Source organism: Diabrotica undecimpunctata, chromosome 6 (assembly GCF_040954645.1).
Source record: "Diabrotica undecimpunctata isolate CICGRU chromosome 6, icDiaUnde3, whole genome shotgun sequence".
Classification (NCBI taxonomy): Eukaryota; Metazoa; Arthropoda; class Insecta; order Coleoptera; family Chrysomelidae; genus Diabrotica; species Diabrotica undecimpunctata.
The window spans coordinates 106,395,361-106,415,233 of NC_092808.1; the positions used below are offsets into that span (position 1 = coordinate 106,395,361).

The 19,873-nt window shown below is 30.5% G+C and overlaps 2 protein-coding genes across 4 annotated transcripts in view; one reads left to right on the forward strand and one right to left on the reverse strand.

The window, feature by feature from the left end:
• Grip91 (gamma-tubulin complex component 3) overlaps positions 1-5,807 on the reverse strand; it is a 64,956-nt gene extending 59,149 nt beyond the window's left edge. The window contains exons 1-2 of the mRNA XM_072535063.1: positions 5,692-5,807; positions 4,309-4,598 (exon numbers count right to left, since the gene is read on the reverse strand). Coding sequence (XP_072391164.1) covers positions 4,309-4,393 — 85 coding nt within the window. The 5' untranslated portion in view covers positions 4,394-4,598; positions 5,692-5,807. The remainder of the gene's footprint in view (positions 1-4,308; positions 4,599-5,691) is intronic.
• Positions 5,808-6,495: 688 nt separating this feature from the next.
• The window catches only part of LOC140443687 (divergent protein kinase domain 2A-like), a 33,608-nt gene continuing 20,230 nt past the window's right edge, over positions 6,496-19,873 (forward strand). The window contains exons 1-3 of one of the 3 annotated variants that reach the window (XM_072535067.1): positions 6,496-6,669; positions 6,746-6,868; positions 7,034-7,520. In XM_072535067.1, the coding sequence (XP_072391168.1) occupies positions 6,593-6,669; positions 6,746-6,868; positions 7,034-7,520 (687 nt within the window). In that variant the 5' untranslated portion in view covers positions 6,496-6,592. Of the gene's footprint in view, positions 6,869-7,033; positions 7,521-16,420; positions 16,532-19,873 lie in introns of those variants that run through there. The other 2 variants (XM_072535066.1, XM_072535065.1) reach the window with 2 other exon arrangements.

A 19,873-nucleotide genomic window follows, 5' to 3' on the forward strand; every position in this document is an offset into this window, starting at 1 on the left:
TCTAAAAAGTCCCATATGGTCGACTTTACAAAAAGGTCATAAATTATTCTCGAGCCACGACAAGAGACGCAAACTTAAGATAAGAACCCTCAAAACGATAAAAAATACGACGAGACGAAACCAACCATTCAAATTTAAATATAACAATAAATATTTTTTCAATAAATGAGTTCAAATCCGGCTAGATAGGCCAATTTGGGGTATTAACAAACAAATGTACTATTACAAATTAATAGTACTTAATTAACAGAACTATTCCTTCGATAACTCTGGCGAGAAAATAATGGGCTTTTCCTCATATGTGCAAATAATTATTAAAATTTAAATGGTTGCAATAAACAATCAAAGACAATTTATAGGTTTAGGTAAAACTAGGTAAAAACTTACCGCTGGGTCTAATTACCAGGGTTTGCACTACAAAACAACAAACGAAATCAATTCAATATGCGTGCATGGGTTCACGTGCCGGGTTGCGTCTTTTCTTTTCAACGACTGGTGCTCTTCTTCCTCAAAGGGACGCATTCCACGAGCCCGATGGCGGTACTTATAGGGATCGTAGGAATACAGGGAGGACAAATGTATTGATTAATTTATACAACCATATTTGAATTTAAACAATTACAGTTAAAAAAAATATTAGTATATGTATTAGGTACATACTTTTACTAAATATTATTAGAAAATATAATATTTATTTTTTTAGATTCAAGGTCAGCTTAATATTGCCCTAAAAGATAATTGCTACTTTGTAGTATATGTTAATGATACAGAGCCCCTGTTTATTGAAAAACTTGAGCGAGATGAAGAACTTTGGACTCGAATGACAGAAAAGCTCAATAGTTTTTTTATAACTGCTTTTTACCAAAAATGGGCGACAAAAACAAAAAATGTCTGAATAAAAATCATTAAATTTCTGATATGCAGTTTTTTTTAACATTTCTAAGTATTGAAAAGAGATGTAAACACTAAAAAGTGTATTTATTGTTACGTGTGGAACGCCCCACAGTAACTTCCCGCGAAAGATTCCGGTTTCGAAAAAAATACAAAATTAAATTTCAAGTACAAAAAAACTACTTATAATAAAAATATACACCTGTACTTGAAGCTCATAATTTATTAACCCAGCAGCAAGGGCTGATCAGTTCCTTGCTTAGGTAATTTTACATTTTTCTTGGCAACAAGGCTATTGAATTTAGATTTATTCTCAGTCGGTAAGGCAAAACCTTCCGTTGCTAAATCAATTTTTTATTCATTTTGAACTTCACTCTGTAAAAACCTTATTAGCCCACTCAATCTTGTTTCTAAAGTTGTAACTTCTGCAGGTTCTCCGATATTTTCCATAGACACGGCGTTAGAGTTTTATTTTAATACAGTTTGCTTTGGTCGTACAAATTCGACTAACTATATCTACGAAATTCTAATACTAATATGATACTCCCTACACTCCCAGACGAAAAAGTCGTAAAATTTAATTGCCGCACACCAGCACTCAGTTGGAGAGACGATGTGCTGATTAGGGAATTTTTTAAGTAAACATATTAGGTAGTTCTTGACATTTATCCTACTATTCACATTTTTAATTCATTTCAAACGTTTCTAAAAACGTTTCTTCGTAAAAGTAATTTCTCACTATCAAAATTCCAAGTTATTACGGTAATATCAACAAAATCCATAGTTTGCAGCTTTTAATTGCAATTCTATCGTTAGGTACAGTTGATTTAAAAATCACGGCAGTATGGATAATGAACATTTGCTTAAAATAGAGGTTTTTGGATAGTTAATCATTTCTTCTTCTTTTTATATACCTAGACATGACTCTGTCTGTTTTTCAATGTGCCTCCAGTAAGTTGTCATGCCATCGTTTTCGTGGTCTTCCTACTAATTGTCTTCCTATTGGGGAACCATCTCTTGCCGCCTTTACTAATCAATTTGTTGTCATTCGGCTTATATGATCGTTTAATTCTACTCTTCTATTTCTTACCCAGTTCTTGATGTTCTCCACCTTGCATCTATGTCTTATATCTGTACTTCTAGCTCTGTCCCATAGTGTCTCATATTTTCATCTCTGCTGTTTCTAGCATCCTTTTTGTCCTCTCTGTCAGGTCTTGTTTCTGCCGCATATGTCATTATTGGTCTGATGACTGTTTTGTAAATTCTGCCTTTCATTTCTTTCCCAATATTTTTATTTCTCCATATTGTTTGATTTAGGCAGCCTGCGGCTCTGTTTGCTCTGTTCACTTGATCTTCCACTTGAGTTTAGAGTTTTCTGTAGCTAGATAATGTGATGCCTAGATATTTAAACTCCATCACTTGTTCTACTATCTGACCTTCGAGCTCCAATTTACATCTTAATTGGGGTAAAAGGAGTAAATTCGCTGTTGTAATCATGTATTTTGTCTTTTTTGGGGAAATTAACATGTTAAATTTTCTGGCGGTTATATCAAATTGGTGCAGCATACGTTATAAATCATCTTCACTTTGAGAGAATAATATTGTGTTGTCTGCATAGCAGATTATTTCAAGTTGTTTTTCTCCCATTTGGTATCCTTTTTTAGTTCTTACTTTTTTTAGTATTTCATCCATAATCAGGTTGAACAATAGAGGACTCAGGGAATCTCCCTGTCTTATCCCATTGCCAGCTTCAATAGGGTCAGTTAGTTCTTCTTTTACTTTTACTTTTATTGGGTTGTTTTGGTAGATATTTTCGATCATTGTGATTATTCCTAGAGGTATATCTCTTGCATACAGTCAGTGGATAACATCTTTTAATTTGACCCGGTCAAATGCCTTTGTAAGGTCCGCGAAACATAGATATGCCGGTTATTTGTATTCTAATGATTTCTCTTGCACTTGCCTCATTATAAATATAGCGTCAGTGCATAATCTTCCCGACCTAAAACCTTGTTGTTTTTCTGCTAGTGTTATAATTTCATTCAGTTTATTTTTTATCAATTTTAGTGTTGTGTTTAATAAATTAATTCCTCTGTAATTTTCCGGGTCTGATTTGTCTCCCTTTTTGAAGAGAAGTATTAGGATGCTTGATCTCCATTCTTGGGGAATTCTGTTTTATTAATCATTTAACGTAATTATTTAACGTGGTCCAGTATTGTTTGTCTGTTAAAATAAATGTCTTGACGGACCCCTAGACGAGAAGCGAGTGTCCTTGTATTTTCCTTCGACATGTTCTTCTATTAATTATTCGTCTATTTCGTTTTAGGGATATCGCTGTGCATTTGTCTGATTTGTCTGAGAGAAATAATCTGTACTTATGTGTATATACTTTCTTAAGGAATATATTATAACCTTTCGAGACTGGCTGAATGACAAAAGTCTATGCCACAAAAAAAAATGTTATTTTATACCTAAGTTCAAAAATTATTACAAAATACCCATTTTTAGGCATGTTACCACATAAGTTATGACACTGATTCATTTAAGTACAATTATGAAAAATTTACTGCTTTCTTTGGAAATTTTAACTAGATATCACTTTTATTAATGTTAGATATCATTAAAAGAGAAAGTTTACAGTTTATGTACACAATCATAAGTTGAAGATTTGTTTTGAAATAGTGACAATAACTATACTTAAAAAGTATATAAATTTTAAGATTGTGACATACCACCTTAATATAAAAAGTACCATTTGCAAGAGAACATTCATATAATTTAAGAAGTATTAGAGAATGTCATCTCATCCAATGGAATATTTGAGTAAAAGGGTAAAATAGAGAATTACAGACATAATATATATTTAAAGAAAATAAGGAATTGCAATCGGAGGTTTTTAATAGTAATAGTTTCTTGATTTGTTTATGTGTGACCAGAAGGATTTTGGTTTGTAGCCATATATTATGCACCATGTTCTATGGAGTGGAAATAATCATTATAAGATTCAGCATGAAGATTTTAATAAAGAGTATAAATTAACTAAAACCTTCAACTGTTCTAGAATAGTTCAACTTTTTTGAGTAACTTATCTAAAGCTATTCATAAGTTTGTAACTATAAACATGCAGTAGAAAATTATTAATTATAACTTCAAGAATTTCTCTACCTAAAGATGTATGTTATCGAAAAATATTAAATATAAATATATATTAAATATTATTAATAAATTTATTTCTATCCTAAAATTCTAATATATTAGGCCAAAGCTTAGTAGCATAAGTATGGCAAAAAAGTACTACTGGAATAGAGTATATAATAAAAAAATTAGACATTAATTGATAACTAACAAAAACAGTTAGTTGATAGTACATAATATTCCCATAAACAATCAACAAAATTAAATAAAAAATATACTAACCTTGATTATTTTTTGCCAAGTTATTACAAAGTTTTATAATTAAATCTGAAACACTACTGTTTTCAACAATATCATTAATATCCATGCTGGAAGAGTCAGGACTTTTTTGAAAATAATATCTATTGGTATGGTATGTATCTACTCCTTATAAGGGGAGCTGTTAGAAACTTGATGTCTTGATGAAATTCATTTTTGCGTTTCTAATTCAATTACTTTATTAATCATTCAAGTATTCCTTAAATTTACCATTAGTTAATCAGAACTGCAGATCATGTAGTATGTGGATTTATCTATAATGGAAAGATAAATATAATTAAATAGTGTACATTTTTAAAACAAGTAGAATATTATATTCTAAGCCAAATAGTACAGTAAAAGTTATTCAATTATGGGGGTTGGTTTAAAAAAAAATGTTGCGAATACAGAAATTCTGAATGTCATTTTCTTAAGATCATAGAAGATATTATAAAATTTAGGCAATGGTTTAAACAAGTAACTTCTTCTTGTATTGTTATTTTTAGTATGCCTTTCCACTCAAATTATTTGCTGAAGATTGTTTTAAGTTTAAAATACATTAAGTGCCAGACCTTTAGAGTCCTTACATTTTACAGAAAAGATACTCTCTTATAGTTACGATCTTCAATCCATGGTGCTAATGCTATTACATCTGTTTTTTTAATTTCTCATTCACACACAACTATTGCAATCAGGAAGCTGAATTGTTAGATTTCATCTTTCTTGTTCTTAATCCTCTGAACCTTTTAAGATTAAGATTATTCTAAGATTGACATAATATTGTCAGTATGCTTAAAGGGGTATCAGTATAATTTAATATAAGTATGGCTCATTTAATGCAATTTAAAAGACGCAATAATTTAACAAACAATTGAGAAACTGGGCATTATTAGTGTGTTAGGTCTAAGAATATAGTCCACTCAATATTTTTTTACCAAATATCTTCCTTAAAAATGTTGTATTTCATGTATGTGAATCTAGGGTTGCTCAGCTTTATTCATAATATATTATCAATAAGAACCACAGGAAACTATGTTATAAATAGTATATAGGTTATTACATTAGTTATGTTGGCCAGAAATATTTTGCTTTTTTATCATGTAAACAATTCTGTATTCTTTCTGTTTTAGAATTATTATATTTCCTTTGCTTGTGGCTAATTGTATATTATCTATGATGCAAGGCACTCGTAGTCCTTAGTATAAAAAGGTCCTATTTCATATATTCTGGAAACCCTAATATTCCCAAGCAGAATATTAAAAGGAGATATGTCAAATAATAGTCCCTATATTAAGGAAGAACAAGTTACTTAAAATCAATTATACTCTTTGTTCTTAGTATTGTTTTAACTTTTTTCAAAATACTCACTGGTCACACTTATGGATTTAATAAAATATTTTTGAATTATCTTTTGATTTAACAATTTATATTTAACACTGTTATGGTTTGGACTGTCAGTTTGAAGTTTAGTTGGTTTTTATTCATTTCAAATTTATGGAGCTAGGCTAGCCAACATAGTCTTACTCTTGACACAGAATAATAAACAAATTGTTATTCTGTGGTCTTGAAATGGTTGAATTTGACGAAAGACAATAAGACCAAAGAATATAGACGCTTATAGACCAAAGAATATTTTAGAATATAGACCAAAGAATATAGAAGCGTCTATATTCTTTGATAAGACATTCGAATATAATTGAACTTCATGTTTTCTTTAAATTTAGTCGGAAAATAAAGTATTTTATTAACAGATGTATTTTCAAAACATAATTTATTCGAATCTGGTATTAGTCATAATTAACTTTAATCTTAAGTATCGTTTTATATTTAAGTGATAAAAATAGTTGTTAGTAGGAATTAATATCGACATTGTAAAAAACTATAAAGAATTTCTTGTTGATTCCATTGCCAAGTATGAGAAAGAAAGATAATGAAAAAAATTCATCCTGTAGTGATCCTTTCCCAAGTTAATATGCTCCTTTTCTAACTTGGCTGCACCGTACTGAAGACGACCAATAGTCAGAAATACGTTTATATGGTTGCCATGGTAAAATCACAGAATAAATAACAATTGTTATTTATTATTTGGTAACACAGTGAAATGACATGATGAGGGAGGTTGTTTTGAAATAGAAGAATTTGGACATGAGCTGTCGCTGAAACGTCAATGTCAAATGTCAAATATCAAACAGTAGTGCAAAGCAAAGTTATGTTTTATATTTCGATGTATTGTTAAATAAATAATTTTTATAAATTTCCATAACGGAAGATGGGTAAGTATTCTAGTGATTCAGAAAATGAAAGACGCGGGAGTAAAAGTTCAAGCAAAGCTAAAAGCAGGCGTAGGTAAGGCAGAAAATGTGTTTGTTCAGAAGTTAACAAACCAGTTAAATTCCAAATGCAGAATTAGTACTGTTCGTAGATCTTCCTCTTCAGATTCGAGTGACTCCAAAAGTAGAAGCAGAAGGAGATCGGGTAAAAAATCTAGTCGCCGATCTAGAACCAGGAGTCGGGATAGATCAAGAGACAGATATTCAAGATCTAGGTAAGGAATTTTGTCCAACTGCTGAACATAAAACCAAAGAATATAGACGCATATGCGTCTATATTCTTTGATAAAGCCTATAAATAAACAGAGTATGGTAATAATGAATATATTTACTATTTAATTAAAGTGTGTTGTTAATGTACTAAAAATTATTTTATACAGGCGTTCTAGAAGTAGAAGCACTTCCACGTATAAATCATCAAAATCTAGATCATATAGATCAAAATCTAGAGATCGCTATAGAGATAGACATAGAAGATCAAGGTCTAGAGATAGGTATAGATCTAGACGTTCCAGGTCTAAATCTTACATTAAAGAATATGTGAGCAAACCAAAACGAAGATCAAATTCAAGTTCTAGTACAAGCAGTAATGAAGACATCAAAACAAATATAAAGTATAACTCAAAGAAGAAAGAAGAAAATAATTCAAAAGGCAGTGTCAGTAAAAATGAGAAAGCAGCTTCTCCAGATTGTATTGTAATAGACAATGAAGTTTTAGATGAAATAAATGAGAATAGTTTTGCTCCCAAACAATTTACTTCAAAGTCAAAGAAAGTCCCAGATAATATTGTTATAGACTTAAAGAAAAATACAATTAAAGTTCCAGAAATTGAACAAGAAGAGCCAGATAGTATATTCCATCAGAATGTAAGTAATTCTAATAATAATTTATACTTATATAAGGCATATACTAAAAGTTTTGCACAGAGCCATCCATCTAGCAGAAGTTACTTACTTGACTTTGTAAATATGGTTTTCATATATTTTGACGTTTGTTATGGTAAACAACTTTGACAGATTGAAAATCCATCATGTGGTTTAGTGGCATCAAATTTTTAAAACAATTAATTTCATAAAAACAATGGAAATCTCACTTGAAAGTGTTTATGATGATGTAAGATTTTAAAGCTGGCCTAACTAAAAACAACAATGCATTGATCAACTTCATCTTGGTTTTTGTGATAAAACACCAGACACATCAACTGTTTACAAATGATTTGAAGAATTCAAGTGTGGACACACCAGCCTGTGACAAATTCGATGAAGATTGACAGCTGTTGACCTGGAAAACATTGAGGGTGTGATTGAAGAAGATCAACATGTTTACTATCATAAGATTCATGCATCATTGGGCATAGGCATAACTCAAATACAAATAATTTTGCAAGACCATTTTGGCAGTGGGGAAGATGATTTAATGAAGGTGGCTCAAATTTGGTATGGAATATTTTGACTTGTGATGAAACTTGGATATATTGCTATGAGTCTAAAACAACAAACCCTTGGTTTTTCAAGCTGATCCATAGTAATTGGAAATAAATGGTGGAGTTTTTTTTTTGAAAAAAAGAACATGCTTTGATTTCATTAAAGAATGGTAGAACTGTCAGTGCTGAATTGTATACATCTATTTGTTTGCCAAAAGTCAGTAAAAACTACTGGCATGGTCAAAATTATTTTGCATCAGGGCAATGTTAGCTCTCACATGGCTTGTATGACATCTAAGTTTTGAAGGCAAAAATATCAATTTGGTGTACCATGGTGCATACAGTCTTGACTTGGCACTAGCTGATTTCTTTTCGTTCTTGAGAATAAAAAAAAACTACATGGTTAATATTTTAAGATGCCTGATAAGGTGATTAAGGCATACAAAAATCTAATTTCTGATTGACCTATTTTGGACTGGCAGGGAATGCTGCTACACATGGTTTGGTTGAATGCAAAAGTGTATTAATCAGAAAGGTGAATATTTCAAAAAAACCATAAAGCTGATTTTTCCCAAAAAATGGGTTTTCCTTGTATTTATTTGTGCAAAACTTTTAGTCCATGCCTCTTATTTAAATATTTTTGAAAAAAGGCACATGTGGCGAATTAAATAAACAATGTACTATTACGCATTAATAGTAATTAAATTAACAGGAACTATTCCTTCGATAGCTCTGGCAAGATAAATAAACTTTAACTCATAGGTGCAAATAATTATCAGAATTTAAATGGTTGCAATAAACAATCAAAAACAATTTAAAGGTTGAGGTAAAACTAGGTGAAGAACTTACCGCTAATTACCATGATTTGCACTACTTTACGAAACAATGAACAAACGAATTCAATATGAATGCCTCGGTTACTAGAGGGTTGCTTATTTTCGTCTCAATGACTTAAGCTCTTCTCTCTTTAGCGAGATGTATTCCCGAGCCTCAACGGTACTATTAAGGATCGGATGAATACAGGGGAAGAAAAATGTATTGATTAATTTAAACAACCATATTTGAATTTAAACAGCACAAAAGTATGACAACTTTTACAACTGGTGTTGCAATATTTTAAAAAATGCACCACAATGTTACAATAATATAAAGCTTTTCGTATCAATTTGTCTGCATAAAAAAATAAAGCTAATCATGATAAAAATATCAGAACCTAATTGAAATTGAAGAATCGCAAAACACTTTAACTGGAACACATTTTCACAAAATAAAAACAAAATGTTTTGAATTAATTTTTATTGAAATTTCAAAATTAAATAATAGAATATAAATAAAGAGTAATTGTAATTATTAAAAAATATATATCAAAAAGTTTTTTTTCGTAATAAGTACACTTTTCATTTTGCCAAGGGTTCTTAGTCCAGTTGTCAGAGATTTTAACCCTGAAAATCATAAAAACAAGCTGAATTTTGCAGAGAATATCAATTTTGGGATTCCAAAAAAGTTGCACAAAAAAATGTAGCTGAGATAGTATTAGCACTTTTTGCGTAGAATGAACTGTTCTGTTAGAAACAACTCTTGAACGACCATCGATTTTGAATGTCAGTTACGCCCGCGAAATCAATGTTCAATAAAATTTGTATCAGCTCGACTGTAAAAAATTTATATCTTTGAATCCAAGTGTCCTATTGTCGCTGGAGTTAATCCTCGGGAATGAGGGAAGGTGGTCCAGTCGCACTATCCATTGCCTGGAAGGACCTAAGAAGATAGGGATCTCGGTCCATTTACATATAGGGTTATATGTCTAAGGCTAAATGGAAAATACCTTTTTATGTTTATGCAATTAATATGGTTAATTATTAACTAAAATTAAGAATCTGAAAGAGAACTAGGTTTGTTAGTCTTTTAGTTAAGAATCTGAAAGGGAGAGATTAATTATTACGCCTAGACTATTAACAAAAAAAAAAGTCAATGAGACTCGAAAAAAAAAAGGGAAAAATATTGTAAGTCAATTTCTCTGAAAAGTAGTTAATAATGCATAATAGAGGTACATCGGAAATGACCAACAATAAAATTACATAAAAGTTTAAACCTAAAATGAATAATTAAAGTTTTGAAAATTTTCGACCTCGAAGTTGATGAGACTTGAAAAGTAGGAAAAAATATTTTTAATTATTCTTAATAAAAGTTAATTTATTATACAAATATTTCAAAGTCCCTTAAATATATATATATATATATATATATATATATATATATATATATATATATATATATATATATATATATATATATATATATATATATATATATATATAAAATTCCAAGTCCGTTTGGGGACTTAGAATCCTGTAAGAGAAATAATGAAATTATTTGAAGTCACTTAACTCTGAAAATAAAGTAAAATATAAACTTCTTCTAAGTCCGTTTAGGGACTTGAAAGCCTGAAAAAGAAATATAAAATAATTTTACGAAATTATTTAACTCTGAAAAATATAATAAAATATTGTGAAAAAGTCGGTTTAGGGAAATTACTCGAATTAATTTCGATTAAAATAATGAAAATATAATAAAATATAAAATTCTTCTGTGGACTTAAAATCCTGTAAGAAAAATAAGAAAAACGGTAGGTAAAATAAAAGTTGAGTTTCTGGGAATTACTTCAACCAGAAGGTCTCTATTGCCAATATTAGGCTGGTTCTGTGAAGCCCTGTTTAGACCAGAATGAATTCTTGGCCGTTGTGCATTGTGCACATATATTTATACTGATTCTAAGTAGGTCATCGCTGCTAGGCGCTTTGCCATTGGAGACCCAATGAGCCCAAATATGAGCCATTTGAAATATAAATAAAAGATGTAGAATTTAATGTTTTGCATTACAAACGATCTGATGTAAAGGAAAATACATCCAAGAAGACAGTTTTAGGTGTTGTTTATTGTAATTGAAAAAAAAAAAGTTTTAAATGTTTTAGATGGTTTGTTATGTGAAATTTTAAATACAGCATTTTTTAAGCATATTTCAAATGCTCCACATTTGTTGCCAAAACTCAAAACTAAATTTTGATGCTATAGGTAGGTTTTAAAGGTTAGGCTCTAGTAATCGAAACTTTCTATGGCAGCTTTAGTGGCCAGTCAATGAAAGGCACATATTGTATTGATCTCATGAGAATTATAAAAAATGGCAAAAATCGCTCCACATTTATTTATTTAACACCTTTATAAAATTGAGTTTATTTAAGGCAAAACACAAAAATTGCATACTAAAGCTGAACTCTTTACCTTTAAAACGCATCTTGACTTTTGTCGATAGGACACTTGCATCAGAAGATATCGAATTTTTACCATCGAGCTGATACAAATTTTATTGAACATTGATTTCGCGTCTGTAACTGACATTCAAAATCGATGGTCGCTTCAAGCTTTGTTTCTAAGAGAACGGTTCATTCTACACAAAAAGTACTTATAAACATTATTGTTTAAATTTATCTCAGCTACATTTTTTATTTGAAACATTTTTTTTCTATGGCGTACTGATTCTTGGTAAATCGATTTTTTTGCGTTTTTACCCCCTATAAGGGGTGTTTTAGGGGATGCTCGGAGTATAAGTGGTAAACTTTCTAACAACTTTTTTTAGGTCCCAAAATTAATATTCTCGGCAAAATTCAGCTTGTTCATATTATTTTTAGGGGTTCAGTGGCATTTTCGTCACTGACAACTGGAGTATCTAGTTAGTCTTTAAATTAGATAAGTTGTTTGTATAACTACTTTCTTAGTTCTTAAACGTAGAGTTCTTACAAATGCTTTATTCTGTGAATTTTATTATAATTATGTATAAACCTTCAGAGGCATGCTGTGTTGGAACTGTTAAAATTTTAGATCCAGCTGCACAAAATATTTTATTAGAACTGCAGTCAAACCACTCTCATATTTTGCAGCCGAGTGTGTCAATCTTTCTTATCCCTATACTGTTTGTTTCTGTAATATTTTCCTTGATGATATAGTGCTGAAATTTATATTTATCTCTTTTTATAACATGTTCAAGATATTGCAATTTACTGTTAATGGTAATCAACACTTACCTTTTCTTTTCTACTTCCATATTTTATATATCTAATATATCCTCTCAGTGTCCTATAAATGCACATTTTTGCATAGAGGTTTTCTACAATGATGATGGTATGGTCTGCAGATCTGATTGTTAATTAATATTTCATTTACAATAACTGGTTTCTTTTTTTTTGTTTTCCTACTTGTTTTCTTTTCAATTGTTTTCAAATAAATCTTCAATACAGTTTTACATTTCTGATAAAATCGGTTATAAATTAATTTTATTTTTAATTAAATCTTAAGTATTTTTTCTTAATTCTTCTATAAACCAGTTATCTTTAGTATTCTTATTCTCTATTTTTAGATGATTTATTTTTTTTATTGCGTTGTATCACTATATTAATTACACCCATGGACAAAAATATCGAATATTTTGGAATTTTCAAATTTTTGTTTTTTCAAAATAAATTCTGGTCGAGCAAGTCGTTTATTGTAAAATAGAGTTTATTTTAACAATATTTAATGAACAATTTTAAGTTTTTATGTGAAGAAAATTGTGAAAAAAATAAATGTTTAATATTAGGTAAATAAGGTTATTTTACTCTAAACTTAAATGATAATTTAAATTGCTTAAACAACTGGTTTAAACTAAAGAAGTGCATGATCAGTAACGAGTATTCCCCCTCTAGCTCTTATTACTACTTGCATCTTTCTCAGTATGCTTGCAAGTAAATTTTGGACATATCCTTGAGAAATTGCAGTCCATTCATCCTATCTTTTACAGCAAGCCGAAGCTGTTCTATCGTATTTGGAACGGGATTTCTTTGTCGTATGCTGCGTTTTAGGTGATCCCACATGTGCTCTATTGGATTTAAATCCAGGCTAGACGGTGGCTAATCCAATCTTCGAATTTGGACCTCATCAAGATAATTACTCACTATGGCTGCGGCATGTGGTCGAGCATTATCGTGCATTAACGTGAATCTTTCATATCCAATGTAACCAACATATGACAAATCACTTCCACAAGTGCGGTACGCTCCCAACTAATACCTTCCCAAAGAATTATGCCATCAACTCCAAAACTAACAGTCTGGGCGAGACTGCAGCTGGCGAATCGTTCTCCATCTCTTCTGTAGAAGTAGTTTTGACAATCTGGCTTCCATAATAGGATTCTGGTCTCATCAGTGAAAAGAAAGTTTTTCCAGTTGTCGATATTCCACTAAATATGTGTTCTTGCAAATTCCAAACGACGAGCTTTATGATTTTGGAGAAGACGTGGAACTTTGGCGGGGCGTCTGGGCTTTAAGTTTGCTTCGTTTGATCTTCATCTAACTGTTTGTGAACTTACATTTACTTGTTTAACATTTAATAGCTTAATTAATATTTAAATGGGAATAAGCCACAATTAAAGGTTAAAATACATTTATTGACGTTTCAATTTCCACTTCGGAAATCGTTCTCAAAATACAAACATTAGTAAATTAAACAAATTTTGTTTTTGTTACTTAGTGAAAAATTCTAATAATTTAATTTTATCTGACTCATCTATATTGACAATTCAGACATACATTATACATTTTAAAGTAGACGACTTTAAAATGATATTGCCAATATTGTTGAGTTGCGTTCCTGGGACGACTTTACTTATAAGATAGTTCATTCGATTACATGAAATCAACTTTAACGTGAGAATATCCGTCAGAAAAAATCATAACATGTAATTCGTCTTTAAAAAGACAAATACATGCCATGATGACAGTAAAATTCTTCCGTTAGTGATTCCATAGTAAATTATGAGGGAAAAACCAGGAAAAAACCTCATAATACTATCCCGACATGGTAAGTATTTGATCTTGCATTTAGTTTACCTTCAATAAATACCAAATTCCGATTTTATATGTTTGTTATTTAAAAAATATAAATGATGTATTCTCTATATGTTACTGACTTACCAATACTGATATTTTCCTTTTAATAACTTCCTTTTTCAATATGGGTAACCAGATCCTACTACATTCTGCCGAGGAATTCGCGACGCAATTGGTCTCATTTAGCATAATTAGAGCCGCTTCTTTGATTTTTCTCTTTTTACCATCAGTTTCTTTTAGGACTATATTTGAATCATTCCATTGAACCCTATGTTCATTATCCCATGCATGTTTACATATTTGAGATCTATCAAATTCTCTATTTTTAATATAGGATTGATGTTCATTTATTCTAACATTTAATGGCCTTGATGTTTCACCCAAATAAAACTGATCGCATTCACAAGGTATTTTATAAATGCAATTCTTTGTCCTTTCTTGTTCATTGTTAGGTTTGGTTTTGCACAAAATAGATCTCAACGTGTTTGTTGTTTTGGAAAATAACAATACCATACAGAAAAGGATTATCGGAAAAGCTTAAAAGGATAGGAAATAAATTCAACATTTCAACAGCATTCAAAACAACAAACACGTTGAGATCTATTTTGTCCAAAACCAAACCTAACAATGAACAAGAAAGGACAAAGAATTGCATTTATAAAATACCTTGTGAATGCGATCAGTTTTATTTGGGTGAAACATCAAGGCCATTAAATGTTAGAATAAATGAACATCAATCCTATATTAAAAATAGAGAATTTGATAGATCTCAAATATGTAAACATACATGGGATAATGAACATAGGGTTCAATGGAATGATTCAAATATAGTCCTAAAAGAAACTGATGGTAAAAAGAGAAAAATCAAAGAAGCGGCTCTAATTATGCTAAATGAGACGGAATATATAAAATCGGAATTTGGTATTTATTGAAGGTAAACTAAATGCAAGATCAAATACTTACCATGTCGGGATAGTATTATGAGGTTTTTTCCTGGTTTTTCCCTCATAATTTACTATGGAATCACTAACGGAAGAATTTTACTGTCATCATGGCATGTATTTGTCTTTTTAAAGACGAATTACATGTTATGATTTTTTCTGACGGATATTCTCACGTTAAAGTTGATTTCATGTAATCGAATGAACTATCTTATAAGTAAAGTCGTCCCAGGAACGCAACTCAACAATATTGGCAATATCATTTTAAAGTCGTCTACTTTAAAATGTATAATGTATGTCTGAATTGTCAATATAGATGAGTCAGATAAAATTAAATTATTAGAATTTTTCACTAAGTAACAAAAACAAAATTTGTTTAATTTACTAATGTTTGTATTTTGAGAACGATTTCCGAAGTGGAAATTGAAACGTCAATAAATGTATTTTAACCTTTAATTGTGGCTTATTCCCATTTAAATATTAATTAATTTAAAATGCCACAAGAAAATAGCTTCAGAACAATATTTAATAGCTTATTTCTGAGGTGCATCGATGTCAATGAATGATTTCGTGTAGAATTAAGAACCAAAAAACGGCCATCAATTGCGGTTGTGCACCTTGGGCGTCCTTGACCAGGCTTTCCTACAAAATTTCCTGTTTCGCGGTACCTTTTTATAGTATTTGAAAATATAGATTCAGTTCTGCTGAGACGTCGTGCGATACCTTTTTGTACATATCCTTCCTCGTACAAAATTACAATATGTGCTACTTGGACTTCATAGAAGTGCCGAATTGGTGGGATACTTGTTTTAAACTTAGTTAAATCAAAACAATATTTAATTAAACTTAATAAATTAAACTAAAAATAACGGAATTAGTATGATTGTTCCTTTAAGTGAAGAAGGATTTTTATGATAAAATGTACGAATGACACTAACCACTAAATAAAATATCAAAATATTTCAAACCAGTTGAGTACATCAGCCTACTATATGAGTATTATCAGTAATCTAAAATTATTTTGAAATAATAGTGACTACAAAAAAAAAATGGAAAATTCCAAAATATTCGATATTTTTGTCCATGAGTGTATATATGATTCTTGTGAAATCACAAAAAAGCCAGACAAAAAAAATTAAGTGTTATATAAATTTAGGTAAGCATTGATAAAACTTAAATGTCACCCAAAAAAAAATTAATAAGTTGACTGGGCAATGCATACCCAAGCTATAATATTATGGATCAATAAATATAAATATTGCTTATATTGTTCAAGGTTTATACAAAAATAATCTTCAAAAAAGTTTGAACTTTACAAAATAAAATTTGTAATGAAACATTTTAAATATAAATAGTTTTTAAATCCAACTACTTGGCATGATATATTTATTGTTTTATGACATTTCAATTGTAAACTTTAAGTATTAACAATTTTATTGGCCAGCTTCCAAAACATGCTCGTAAAAATTTATGTTCCTATAGATTGATTTCTAGTATTCATTTATGAAGTGATTTGTTGGTGGTGTAGAGGCTTAGTGATTTTATCTCAGAGTGAAAATGCGTTAGAACTCAGTATAAACTATGGATAGTATAAGGTAAATGCAATAAGTTGCAATATTTTCTTTTAAATATGCATATAAAAACATTTGAATACAATGTTTGACACTTTTTTATAAATATTTTTCCAAAGTCATGTCAATGTCAATGTTGATATTAGTTATATATATAAAATAATAATCAATAAAACTTTTACTGGGTAAAGTATTCCACTAGGTATTTTCTCATTTAGGGAACATTCTATAACTAAACTCTTGATCTGACACTATATATAGCTCACATAGCTTTCATTCTTTACTTGACTCCTTTAATTATTGGAAGCAATTACTTTCCATATATAATTTAATACTTATCTATATAAACTTTGCTGATAAGCTTTTTAGTCCTCACAGTGTTAAACTTCTAGTCCTATTTTGATTTAAAATTATAAACCATTACAGTATCAATAGATTCGCCTGAATTACTGTAACAAGACTTTTGCAGATATTTGTACAAAATATAGAATTAAAAATTATATGCACAAATGTATACTCCGTTTTCACCAAAAATTCCAGACAGAATATTATTTCCTTATGAATCTTTACATAGATACAGATTTTACTTTTTAAATCAATAAAGATTATTATGATAGATTTATTAATTTAATCCTTGTACACGTTTGACTGCAAAATGTCACTGCATGGAGGACATGATACTCTCTACCATTTTATCTTTTAAAGTTTAGAATTCCCTGATTGGAAACAAATTCTTAACAAACATATAAATAGCTAACTGAATTTAATAACAACGTACCTATACAGAATATTTGAAAACATTGCTCTTATGTAAAATCAAATGTATTATTAGATAAATTGTATTTATTTCATGTGATTATTACAACGAAATGAAAAAGATTTAAAAGAATAAAATGTTCGTTATTATAACATACTATATTGTACTTTGCATATGTCTAATAATCAGTAGATACAAAATGTCTAAGTAAACCCTCCAGTGGTGACATAAAAAATTTACACATTATTGGTGACCTCGGTGTATTGGACTGATAGAGACATATTGCTTTCACATTTTTCAATTAATTATACTTAATAAAGGGCTTAGATGTAATAGTTTACAAAAATGTTTAATCCAAAAACACAAAAAAGTAATAGAACAAGTAATTGCTTAATCGTTAATAATAATGTGTTGATCTGCTTGTCTTCTTATCGCATGTTTTTTACGAGACCTCTGAATAGTTCTGTCAAGAAACTTTTTCCGAGATATGCTCTATCTTCTTTTTGATTACATGTGTAAATTAAAAATGCGTTAATTCCTGTCACATCGTGATGCTAAGGTACAATTTTCCCTAAATGCAAACATACTTGATGGACTTGGTCTACCTTGATCTTCAGTAAACTGGTTAGGTAGCTGTTTCATATTTTTTAATATTGAACCCAAGAATGTTAATTTATGCTCATTGAGTAGTCTTCCGCATAGTTCAATTCTGGTGAACCAGTTATCAGTGGTTATATTTCGATTAGATCTAATTGGCTGAACGAGTCTACTAACCCCATCAATCGCGGAGTTCTTCTTCTTCTCGTGCCACTCCTAGCGGAGATTGGAAATCATCATGGCCACTGCGACTTTGTTAGCAGCGCGCCTAAAAAGTTCAATCGAACTACACCCGAACCATTCACGTAGATTACGAAGCCACGATATTTTTCTTCTTCCCACACTTCTTTTGCCCTTAATTTTGCCCTGCATGATATTTCTTAAAAGTTCGTACTTTTCACCTCTTATCATCTCATCGCGTAGTTACCAGGTTTAAATGCAGAACCATTAATTTGGTTGTTTACCGACATACACCTGCATATTAGTGGTATAAAACATTTTAGCATCTGTTAAGGAGAATATCTTAATCACGTACTTAGCAGGATTGGAGGGTATATACTGTCGAAATGGGCAGTTTCAGTACCAAAAATTTCATCACAATTCAATCTGTATTTTTTCAACTCTAAATAAAATCCAGAAACCAGCCAATGCTTCCACTTCTTAGACATCAGTAGACCTCGTATAAGTTTCTCTGTCATATTGCCCTTGAGCAAATTTGTCAATGTGTTGATTGATATAAGTAACAATGGTATTAATAATAGAGTCATCAAAAAACTTTTTCCAAATTTCTACAGGGTCGGTCAAATTGCGAGTAACCCGTTTTGGTCCCGGTTATTGTGTAACAATGTTTTTTGATCTTGCCCTATAGCTTCGTAAATTCATTGGTGGACAGCGTTTCTTCCATGTCACTTTATGTTTACCAGTATAACATGGACTGTTATTTTTCTTTGATTTAGTGGGAGTAAGATTTTTCGTTTTCCCCACAATGTCTTGTCCCTCAAATATATCCTTGTCAATTTTTGGACCATTTTCGTCAAATTTTTGTTCGCTTTTCGAGTCATCGTGTCTTTCTTCTAAATAGTCTTCCTCATTGTCATCACCGTTGTCAGTATATTCCAATTCAAGTGCATCATATGATAAAGCTTCTTCCGTGAGACTTTGTAACCAGGCTTGGTTTCATTCGTAATTTATTTTTCTGTAACAGAAACAATTTTATTGTAGGAATTTTTATGATAGCATATATCAAATAAGAAATTTGCATAAATATGAATTATATAGGCGTGTTGAAAAATCACTTACCTAACTTGTTAGGAAATTAAACATTAAAGTATTTTAAGTATAAAATACTAATATGGAATAATGAACACTATTATTATTTAATGAAAAATGATGAACAAATATTACATTAGTCGTCACCTTTTTAATAAGCAAAACGTGGTTAGTTCAATTTTTTAATGTACTTCGTTACTAACACTAAGGAACTTCATATAAAACCGTCACGGGGCAGCGAAGCGAAGAACTTTATTCGACACATGTAGTCTGTCATTGTCGCATTGCCGGGATAAGCAATCCACCATTTACTGGCCAATGGCTTAGGGCGAATGAGCTAGTAAGTGGAAGGACACTCTGTTGTCCTGAGACTGAGAAATTGGTCTCGAAGGCGGAAGAACCAAGAAAGTGGTCAACGACATCAGAATGCAGAAGGCAACGAGAAACCACTGCATTAAAGGTCCCTGATGACATCTCTAGTATAAATTATAATGGCTAGCACTATTTGAGCAAGAGGCATTATTGATTATGGTAATCGGAGACCAAAATATGGCAGGGGAGGACAACCATCAGAAAGCAAGGCCTCCTGGGTCGTCAATATGCGAAACCCTTGCACAAAAAACCAAAAAAAAAATACTCAACCCTCCCAGATAAAAATAGCCACCTGGAATGTAAGAAGTATGTATCAGTCTGGAAAACTACATAACGTTATTAAAGAGAAAGAGAGACTAAATATAGATATC